The sequence below is a fragment of the Typopeltis vanoorti genome, chromosome 10 (genome assembly GCF_054136105.1).
Source record: "Typopeltis vanoorti isolate ZY-2024b chromosome 10, IOZ_Tvanoo_1.0, whole genome shotgun sequence".
NCBI classification, from domain to species: domain Eukaryota; kingdom Metazoa; phylum Arthropoda; class Arachnida; order Uropygi; family Thelyphonidae; genus Typopeltis; species Typopeltis vanoorti.
In genome coordinates this window covers 109,659,305-109,671,321 of record NC_143558.1, presented here as the reverse complement: position 1 = coordinate 109,671,321, position 12,017 = coordinate 109,659,305, and the positions used below count along the sequence as shown (strand labels likewise).

General features: G+C 36.1%; 1 protein-coding gene across 1 annotated transcript in view; it reads right to left on the bottom strand.

The window, feature by feature from the left end:
• Window positions 1–10,716, bottom strand: part of LOC150102668 (maltase A2-like) — a 58,865-nt gene extending 48,149 nt beyond the window's left edge. The window contains exon 1 of the mRNA XM_090398891.1: window positions 10,510–10,716. Coding sequence (XP_090255017.1) covers window positions 10,510–10,512 — 3 coding nt within the window. The 5' untranslated portion in view covers window positions 10,513–10,716. The remainder of the gene's footprint in view (window positions 1–10,509) is intronic.
• Window positions 10,717–12,017: the final 1,301 nt, after the last annotated feature.

Here is a 12,017-nt window from a genome sequence, read left to right as displayed (position 1 = left end):
TTATTTATTTTGGGGTATAATTGCGAGCACTAAATTAATTTGCTTAAATCCGCGAAGCTACAAAAATCTGTTTGCACGAGGTCAAGATACTGTAAATCTTGACCTCTGACGTCACAAGTTGCAGAGGCATATTTGTTTAGTAGACACTAAACGAATATGCCTCTGCAACTTGTGACGTCAGAGTCAGTTCGCGCGCTAAAAGTAACTAATTAGAGTATTAAGTTGGAATGGATTAGAGTAATATTGTAACGCAGACATTAGAAAAATTACTACATAAAATAAGTGGCAAGTATGATTTATCCTATAATTCATTTTTATAGTTAGTTATAAAAATATTGACAGTAAATTATAAATGAAAAAATTATCTGCACGCGCACACCTTAGAGTATGCATGATGCGCAAGTTAATTTGCACAAGGCAAGATTTCGGTGCGTTTTCTGCTGTTTAGAGCAAAATGTTTTCTCTTAAACATTTTCTAACCTTCCCGAAATAAATACACCTTCTCCACCTCTTCCCCACTATGTCACCAGGAATTAGAATCAAATTGAGTTTTATTTATATGATCATCATAAGCAGCAGCAGTAGAGTTGATCATAAAAGATTTTCAGAATTCAAAGAACTTGGAAATACTGGTAGTTGAAACTGCAAATATAAATATTGAAAAGAAAAAAAAAAGAAGACTGCTAGTAGAAGCAAACAAAAGGCTTTGGTCGGAGAAAATACTTAGAAAATAATCGAGTATTACCTGGATCTCATTAACAGAAAGAAAATTATGGGTAGCATTGTGAGACGAGTTCATTTAACAATATACAGTTTTCTGTAACTAACGTGCTTAGTTTTCTTTATTTAAAAAGCGAAAGAAAATCCATGGTGATTGTTGTTGAATAATCAACTAGACTCATTTGTTGCAGACCAGCAACAATTAAACGATAAATGTTGTCTCGTTTAATTGTTATAATTCACAACAATTAAAGGCAACTTGCTTATTCAGCAAACGACAGTAAATACTGATTACTTTCAGTAATAAAACAAATATTTCCAGCTAACGATAAAGTATATTACTAAAATTCCTGAAATATCCATAAAAACAACATGCCCACTTCAAGAAAGTGTTTTGATGACATACATCAAACACCAATTAATATTTATCTTCCATTATTGTGGAAATGCTTTCAGATCTTTTCAAGTTATTGCGTAAAGTGAGTCAAAGAAAAAAAAAAAAACTTCGTCATCACAATGCAGGACAAGTAGTTTTGCGACAGTTACTGCAAATAATATCTATAAACACATTTTTATTAAAATATGCTGGATCGATGGCTCATTTCCTTATCCGTACTTAAGCAAGCAGTGTTTAGATCGAATATGGGATGAAAGTAATTTTTTATGTAAAAGACTCCTATCAGTGGAAGCCCTTTCATCTCATATACGAACGCAGAAAATGAGAAAGTTTTTGCGTCTTGGAACTCGCTGCATAACTATTGGAATACTTAGGAAGTACATAATTTATCTCCAACTAATCGAAACCATCAATTTCCTTAGTTTTCAGATTCTTATCGTTTAATTTCCCATTTCTTGATTGATGGTAGAAACATCGATCTATTAATATCGATTTTGAACTTGTTTCTAATAGTTTTTCATGTGCTTAATTTAATTCTAAACTGTGCGATATCCAGTTATGCAAATAGATATTCCTATAATATTCCTTCGGTATTTTTATATTTATTTGACATATTTTATTTACTTCACTTCAGAAAGTTTCATCTTTGTAGTTGTAAAAGTAGTTGTCACTTTTCTCGAAAAGAATGTTTTAGCATCAGTTGGGTTCCGTTTCCTACAACCATTGATGTTGTATGTTTGTTTGGATTACTTACAAGTAGAATGACAAATATAACGAGCAAAATATTAAAGAAAGAAACGTTTGCCCAATTATATGCTAATTAATTATTTGATTATGTGTGAAACAATGCAAAGCTGTCATCTGCATTTGACTTTGATAAACTTATCAACCAAACTTTCCATTGTTGTCATGAAATGTACGTGATGGCTCGTGGTTTAGACACGAGGTGGAAATAAAAATGTAAATGACGTAATAATAAGGTTTCCTTTCCAATACTATCACATATTTTTCCGATCTCGTCACATACAGTATTGTAAATATTGAACGAAATTCTATCTTATAAGCAAACGAACCGACCAAAGAAAATGTTATCGTGTTTTCTGGACAACTGCGAGCATTCAGCGTCAGTCCCTTCATCAACGGAGCACGGCAAAAGCTGCATCCACTCTTAAACACCTTGCGGACACATTCAGTAGGAAAATCAATGCGCGCTTACTGAATTTATGCAGTTTTTTTTTTTTCTTTCTTTCTTGCTGTTTGTTTGGGTGTTCGACGATCGCATTTAACGAAACGGATTGTTTGAAGACTTCCTTTAAATGAGATTACTTTGGAATGCAAAAACTTATCTAATTGAACAGCTCTTTCAAACAGAATTACTACTTTTAAAACCATGTTTTTTTGCTGTTTCCTTTATACAGACAAGCAGCTGACCCGACGAAGAATAGAATGAAATCAAGAAACATTTGGGATGTGTGTGTGGGGGGGAGGCTTCATTTTATCGTACACGCGTATTTCATTCCTTTTATTGCAACTAAACATTTCTTTTATTCACGGATATAACAGGCTGTTCGAGTCTAATTTTCCCGAGATGTAGCTTGTTGAGCAAAGTGGACTGCGGTTCTATTTTTACTGTTGCCTTTAAATCCTCCCCCCTTTCTCCTTGGCTGAGTTATGATTTGGTAGTTTACGTAATAGCCATCAAATTATCTTAAATGTTGAGATTCCTTTGGAAAGCCCATTCCTCGATTTGAAATTTATCGCGAAAATGCAATATTCTGTATATCAACGCATTTTATATTTTACATTGCCGAGCGATTAGCTTATCCGCCCTCCAGCCAAAAGGCTGCCGGTTCGAATCCCGTCGAGGGCATGGATATTTGTGATTGTCTGTAGAAATACTAGTGGTGGTGGAAGGCGGTAGATGGCGTTGATGTAGTTGGTGGATTGAGCGTTGGAGACAGATGTAGAGTAGGTATCCTCCCTCGATGAGTCTTTGGACTCCATGGAGATGTCACGTAATAATAATAATTGGTTGCTTTCTTTGCCTCATAGTATATTGATAGCTTCTGCTTACAGACTGTATTTAACATCAGTGGAACTGTTATGAGAATTCATGTCGACTGTTGTAAATACGTCACCATGTACGTAGAGTTCAAATGACTAATTTGTTGCATGACGACAGCCAACCGCTTTACACTTATTACAGGGGAACTAGCAGCTGAAAAATGGATTAGCTAATGTCATTAATATATGGTTTGTTCCGCAACAATGCTAAGTGCAGAATTCATTGTTGCCATAAAATTACGTAACAATACCAACTATTAGGTAAGATATTTCATCAACTTGGTTAAAACAGCAAAAAGGGCTACACTTTCTGATGTGTGATTTAGTTCTATATACTTAACGTGTTAAATGTAAGCGAAAATGCCCATAAAACATTTATATGCGTGGAAATATTTCCAGCATTTGATGTTTCTTAGAATGATTGTGAATTACCTTCGCAACTAAAATGAAACCAACTGTTAAAACGAAAAAAAAAAAGACTTTTCTTTTTGCGAACACTAAAACAGCTAAACAACCACGTCTTCGGTAAAAAGTTTTGATCTTTGTTCTCGGGGCGTAATGCACGAACAGCGAGCTAAGTAGCAGTCCGAATCATAGCAGAAACACAGACGCTGAGACGAGAAGACGTGTCCGAGGATATGGAAATGACGCAGCGGGAAAAATTATAAAATGAGAAACGTTTGTGCTGAAGATCGATGGAGCAGCTGACATAAGAGGAAAGTCACGGTTATTATTCTTCGTTCGTTTTACCGATGGTGATAACATCAGAAAAGGCTTTTATTGCTGAGAGCCGGAGACATTTCTGATCTTTATTTAGCATTATTGGGCTTGCTGTTCAATTTTCAAAGAAAAGTTTCGAGAGCGTATTGTTGCTAGAGAAAAAAAATAAAAAAAGCAGCAATCAACAATGAGTGTGTTAATATGCAATCAAACACTGTTATTAATTATAGGTAAAAGCAATTGTCAGATTCATTGTTATTTTATTATTGTTGTTATTTTTCGTAAAATTTGAATTTTTGATGAATTAACTTAGCTATGAAATCGATTTCTGCAAAAGACATACGGTGGGTTGGTTAGCAGTGCTGAGTTATGTCTTATAAACAACTCTCGTTCCTCATAGGAATTATTCATCTATCCATAGTTATTCATGTTAAGGAGCGTGAATGACAAGTGTATTTTCTCTGAATAAAGAAGTTTCGGAGGAAAAATTACTTCCTCATTAAATATCCTTTTTTTTTTTCATTTAAATTATATCCCAATTGTTTCTTATTTTTTCCCTCTCACATGAATTGCATTTGGAATGGATATTTTCCGTGCTGTGTAAGCCAATAAAACACTAAGAATTTCCTATATCTGACAATGAAGAGTGTGTGTGTGTGTGTGTGTGTGTGTGTGTGTGTGTGTGTGTGTGTGTGTGTGTGTGATCCTTGGCGGAGTAGCGATGATATCCTACTAGGAAATTATTACAGAACAAGGTGTTTCCCTTTGTCTTCCTTGTCCAATAGTATCTCAGAGTTAACTCACCTTTGATTGAAAAGCCCTGATAAAGGGTTTTTGGTGTCCCAGACTGATTTGAACATATTTCTAACCAAAGAGCTCCGTGGAACCAACTATCTTAATTCAATGTCTGTTTAACATAGCTGAATTACAGTATAATATATACCTCTACTTTAATTCTGAATCGAAAAAAAAATGCTCGAATATTTCTAGTCCTATTAGCTAAAGTAAACAAAGTTTAAATGATAGGCTACATTCGCGTAAAACGAATACACAGATGGCACCTGCCTCATAAGAACTGAGTCTTCGAGTTTAGTTGTAATTAATTTCCTTCCTTAACATCTACATATTTGGAGACTGATGATATTGTTCAAGCCTTTAATGGAGTGGTTAAGATCTTTAAATGGGCTGTTGTATACCTTTATTAGTCCTCTCGGTATCTCACCCTCATTCTGGATTTCCACATTTGGAGTTTCCATTATGTTATCAGCCCAGTTAGATTTTACTGAATATTCGTTGGATTATGATTTGTTCTTTTTTCCCCCCTCACTTTCAGATACGACCCAGGATAACTTATTTCTAAAATATAGAGCCAAACGTCATCAATATGGTGTAAATAAAATTTTGGAATGAAGGATATTTTGGATCCAACAATATTTCATAGCCAAATATAAAAAGAAAATTCAAAAATTTACTAAAGATGTTATTAGAATATAACCTTCGGCAATGGAGTTGCCTTGGTTTGCACTTCTTAAAAGATACGAACTCTGCCCAGGAAGCCCGTATTCGAATTAAGTTTAAATTGGGTTTCATTGGCCTGACTGCTGTTGTGAATTGTTGGTTTTCATCAGAACCCTAACGAGAGCTGAAAGGCAATACGGGCTCCTGGACAGAGCTTGTACCTTTTAAGGAGTGCAAACCAAGACAATTCCAATGGGCGCTTAAAGGCCTTAATGGGTAACCGCCTTGTTTAATTTTTTTTCGTTCGTATGTAACAACTTCGGTCTAGTTGGAAGGAGTTTATTGGTAATTATTTAAAATGTTTGATTAAATTTGACGAATCATTTCAAATTTTGGTTTAAACCAGACCAGTTTAAGTGTCAAAAGGATGCAAAATTCTCGCATAAACACCTCTAAATAAACTATATACATAAGTCAAAATCGAGTCTAGGTTCAATCGTTGCTATAACCAGTGACGTCATATACAAGAATCCACAACTTTTTTCCCCCCTTGACTCCTTCAGTAAAACTGATTTAGGCAGTTAGCTTTCATGAACAAATTACCTCCAAAGAATAACCACAGTAATTTTTTTATGTAATACTTACTTATTCTATAACCATGACTATCATATGCAATATAATAGGTGCGTTTGGAGTCAGGTTTTCTTTCTGTTTCAGAAATATCCTACATAATCAGTGGTTAAAAGCCGTTCCACCTCTCGAGCTAACGGCTGCTCGATGCATCTGGTGGTAACTTCTAATCCCCGTCTTCAGAAGTAGGTCAATCGAATTTAGCAAAAAGCCAACGTGCTTCTTGTGAAAGCTCAGCGTTGAGGTTCCAGAGAAGATTATCTATATTTTCTTTTCGTGTCAAGTAATAATGCATGCAAGTCTTCACACAGCTCCAGAGGGTCGATCTATTCGAGAATATATTTCTTTTAAGAAACTAGAAGCTGTCTGTACATTAGCGACCTCTAAGCTCCTTTAGTAAAGACCAAACAAAAGGATGTCCACATTCTTGCTCCTTAAGGCTCTACTAATGACATCGAGACACGTGGGTTTGGCAGATATAACGAGCAGAAAGTCTGTGACGTTAGTTAGTTACACGGCTGTGACAGGGGACAACTGAATTCTCTGGTGGCTACCTCTTGGATGTCTTAACATATCACTATAATAGGACCGTGCTGTGAGATGAGCAAATTGTTTTAATAGAAAAAAAAATGGTCATATATATGAGAGTGATTGTTTGTTTCTTATTCACACACAAAAAAAAGATAAGATTTCTCTCTCCAAAAAATGGATGCGAGATTTTTTTATCCCCTTCCAGTTCTCCGGCTTAATAGCCTTCTATGGAATGAATTGACTATCGAAGCGCGATACTTATAAGAATATCAAAGCTAAAGGTAAGCGCATCAGTCTAGAAGAAATGTAATAACAATATTTGGATCAGCTACAATTCGAATCTCTCTCTTGAATATTCGTAAGAAAATAGCGTAGGTCAACTAAAGCATCACAATGTGGCCAACACTACCAGTTCATGGAGTCGTTCCAGAATTGAAACTATCCCAAAAAACTCATTTGACCGATATGTCCTGCATCCGTAGTCAGCAGGGATTAAAAGCTAACCATTAAAAACGCTAATTAGCATAAGAAGGATCTTACTTGAGATTTTTTTTTCTTAATTGTCTACCCAAATGTGCTTGTTTCAATGCCATAATGAACATTAACTAGCACTGGTGGGTCTGTATGTATGGCATCACCTTGAACTACACACTGTTCGAAATTAGACGGACTTTTATACAAAATTTGATATCCGTGCTATATTCCCTTAGAAATAACGGTGAGGTTGCCTTTTAAAAAGTAAGTTAATGGCTGATTAGCGATCATGTAGTGGAAATGAATTTCCATGATATATAGGTTTGTCTTTGGAGTTAGCAGTCTTTAATTATTATATAATTTTTCAAGAACGAAAACATATATACAAATGTCTTTTTTCGACACTTTTTCATAATTATTTTATGGCCTATCGGTACCTTTTCATTTCTGAAATCACGTTCAATTAGTTTTTCGGTATCATTCGTCCCTCAAAATCTGATAATTCCCTTTTAACTCCCAGTTACAAAAATATTATATTCATCAATGACAAGCGTATCAGTTGGCCAAAAGGAAATTTAGTCAAATGCATTTGCCGTTCAGAACTTCAACCAATACCACTCAGTGCACCGATCACATGACGCTTTCCCATAATCTTGCATTCCTCCTCCGCGACTAATGGCACGCGTCGAACAATTTAAAAGTTCCCTTAAGGAAGTTATCGTACTTCAGCAGGCAACGGTCTTTATATCAGACATCCGTATAGTTGAATAATGAAACCAAATTTTATTCTAATGGATCTATTTTACAACAGCGAGTCCCGCAAGACCTGTGTACAGATAGCCTTACCCATGTCGGAGACTCGCCAGTACAGCACGGGTCAATAAATAGGTTATTCCTCGAAATACTCATTAACTTAATGTCGAACACTTATATTTAATCATAATGATAAACTGAAATATAAAAAATAAAACATTCGTCGCATTCTGAATATGTATTAATCTATTGTTTTATATGACGCTGGTGTATAAGAATTCAAATACCATTATTAAAACGCCAGTGGCATTTATTTGGATGAATGGCAAACGTGCAATGACGTCACACCTATTGTTCACGTAATAGGTTAATCTAAATAGGCCGTTTGCATCTTTTGTCCATTACAGACAAATATTTGGCAAGCTTTTGTTTAGTGTTTCTTTACCTTGGAAGAGGACATCACTGGATGCAACGCTTGTGACAGTGTGTAGGTACAAGGATAAGGATTGTAATCTTTTTCTCCCCATATGTCAAACAGCACATCGTTCACTCATAGGTTACGTATTGTGGCGTTGATAAAGTATGGATCTATGTTGCAAATATCTTAATATTATTGGGAGATTTCATAAAACATTCTAGGATAATGTAAGCCGCTGAAGATAAGAAAAGAAATCCAGTTTTGGTTATTTTTTTCGTTCTTCCCCAGTTATACCGAAGAATTTTGAATTTGAAAACCATAATTTCTTTTTAAATTAAGTCTTAGGGGATTTTATTATGCATTGATGATTTAGGCTTTTCACAATGATGATCTAAAACAATGGTGTCGACATTGTTTAGAGATAATTGTTATAAGCATATCTAATCAGCAGACGTGAGGCCAACAAAATATTTTGAACAATACTTCATTATCTCATAGAACAATAATGCCTCTAGACCTCCAAGTGCTAATATTAATTTGGCAAATACTTTTAATAAGTTCAGATAAATATTCAGATAAATCACCACTTTCCTCATCAGTATTTTAACACAAAATTAAATAAGTGCTTATACATCTTTAATTTTGCGTTAAAATACTTGACTTACTTTTGCATTAAAAATCATTTATCATTATGCATAGGCTGTTCTATGATGTCGTGGGCACCAATCAGCCTTCCTTCCTTCCTGTGCTGTTAATCATTCAGTAACTATCGTCAAAGGATGATTTATTGTCCAGCTGTGCCCAATGTTGACAACACTTTTTTTATTTTCTGCAGTGCGCTCCGTTAAGAGCCGTCACTTCAATAAAAATATTTTCAAGAACTTGTTCATGGATATGAAATTTTATGCAAACCACGCTGTAAAAATGCAAATTTTTTCTGTTTCTGTACTTCAACAAGAAAGAGGATAGTCTAGTCATGATGATTTAAAGTCTCCAAACTAAGTTGGCAGAAATATTTGAGTTTGTGCCAACAATCCCAGCAACTGTGTGTAGGTAGGCCATAGGGAAGATCATCCTGGATTTATTTAGGAGGGGGAATGACAGCAGTTGGGTGCATGTAAACACAGTAACCTTCGAGTCTGTGAAGTTAATTAGGTGCGCTAATTTAGACAATTCTGAATGTAATATTGACTGCAGCGACATCTGCCAGCTTTTCTCCTGAACATATAAAATTATGCGGGCGTGATAATTCCATGTGTTTAAGGATGATGTTGCAAAGTTTTCAAAATGAAGTCCAGATGCATGTGCGGTGCACTGATAGGTTCCAGACACATTACGTAAGGAAATTGTTGGCGTGTCTACAACTATGCTACGATATACGAGCTCTACTTCTACAGTTGAACTGCTTTTCCTTCGTAAAAGAATATTTTGGACCAAATGCATACCCTCGAGTTTTCTAGAGGTGTACGACAACGAATTTCGCGTTTCTGTAATTTACTTTTTTTTAGTATTGTAAGTTAGTATTTTGTTGCTAAACGCAGACGAATATCTTTTCCAGGATTATCTAATGTTCTTGCCTAATCCTATTTTTACGTTTAGTCATGCCAAAACAAGTCTCATAAGTTGAACTCGAGTGTTTTTTTTTTTTTTTGTATGTCTTTTCATAACATTAAGAAAACTTTCTTTTTCCATCTTAGATCTAAAGACACAACTTCACGTGAATTTACTTCTCAACTCCAGTAAACTTCCTATCGAGAACTGTGCTAACTCGTTCCTTACAACCTTTCTTAGCTAGGCGCTTACACCGTTGGAGTGGCAAGGCGTAGCTATCACCGCACGTCCCGCTGTTCCGATAAGTCACCTGGACTTGATCGTGACACCGACTGGCGAAAGGATGAGTCACCTTCACCAGGACGGCCCTACGACACTTTACGACATCCAGAATGAGCATCTGACGCTACTAATTCGACCTGTGAACTACTTTTTCCATTAAAACTGTCGCCCGCCTAAAAGTGCGACCACCTGGAGTTTCCCCACGGGAACGATGCGTTACCGACACTGGAGCGTTTTCCTTTAGTCGGTATTAAGAATGCATTTGTCGTCACTACCCGTGAAAAGTGCGTTTAGGTCTAAAAAAAAAACGTGTTATCGTGCGCGGCCTGCTTTTAACAGGAGCACACCCAAAATAATAATAATAATAAATACTTCGAGCGGTGCGATCCTAGTAAACGAACAAAAGAGACGGCCCGTCAAGATAAACTTACTTCCGACAGAAGATCCCATAGAGATGACCTTACCGCGTAGCTTATGTTAGTCAATAGGATGTTTAAGATCGGCTACTTACCATATACACGATTCCGTTCACACAGTGCGGCTCCCGACTGACAGCTCTATCCGACACGACTCACACGAAAATGACGTCTGCCACAGTTCCTCGCGCTCCGGCTCTCTCACATGACTCGTATCTATGGTGTACCGTATTGATCGGCCCGCTACTAATTGGCTGGAGTGCAGTAGTTCCACCAATGACAGGGGCGGCAGTAATAGCAGGCGGGAATATTTGGTTCCTCACATCTCTAGAACAAGAGGACACCCTTGGAGTCTTTTTTTTTTTTTTAATTTTTAATCTGCTCTGCGTGCCCAGCGTAGGATGTACATCGTCACTGAAAGAGGCGGAGAAAGTGATCCAGACAACGCGAAGGGAACTCTGAACTGCCAAAAAATTTCTGTTACTGTTCGTACATTACCACGGTGTGCTGTGAGGGGTCATGGGAAGATTTCGAGATTGTGGTTGCTTTTCCGCTGTATTTAAAATAAGTATGGGCATTCTCTCAGCCTCTCCCAATCTCTAAAATGCAGTCTCCACATCCCTGGATTATTAAGAACTATATGGCCGCGAAAGTCACGTAAACATTTCTTTACTTTTTTTTTTTTTTTTTTTTCAGTGGGTCAAAAATAACTTATTCTTGACATGTCGGTATTTTCTTTTATTGTTGACTATTAAATAATCTTCACTCAAACTTGCAAACAGAAAGAAATCACTTCACTTTAAAAGGAAATAAATTTTGAGGCTTGGAAAATAAACGTGTACGCTTATTTTCCAAGTATTGGAAGAGGAGAATTTAAAAAACGTAACCATTACTCTGGATTTAATTACAGGTGTTCCGTGTTGATTGCTGTGATATCGCTCGGCGATTTCCACAAGCATTTTCTAGGAAATTTCGTTTGAGGAAATTACATTTGGAAGGTTTTTTTTTTAAAAATTTATACAAAATAAAATGGATTATCAAGTTTGATTAAATTTCTTGGCCGACAGTTTGCTGCACAGACTGTCTAAATAATGCACGAAGAGTAGTCTGCTAACATATTAGTATTTCCATAACGTTTTTCCATAGTTGAATATCCAGGGATCTTTAACTCCAATCAGTATTAAAATTTCATGGAAAACAAATTCAGAAGGAGGAGACGCAATTGATTTTACAAGTTGGTTACAGAAATCTGTGATCTTAGGGAGCCGAATTCCATTGCATTTAGTTGAGCAGGAACCCCTCGGGAATCCTACATTTGGCTGCTTCTAAGTAAATTAACTGTCAAAATATCGATTATTTTCTAATTATAATTAGTAGAAATGCGGTTATTTAAATGACTGATGCGCAGTTGACACTGCTGGAAAGGCTGGCGTTATTTATTTGAATATATTTCAATAACATTCTTTATATCCTTTGTTACTTGTGATAAGTTGGATAAATGCAACTAACATTCTTTAATATTTCGAAGAATGTCAGTTGCATATCTCTCACTCGTCACCACCCTTGCTATGCTCACAGTGCGTTAGTAATGGAAGCAGAGCAA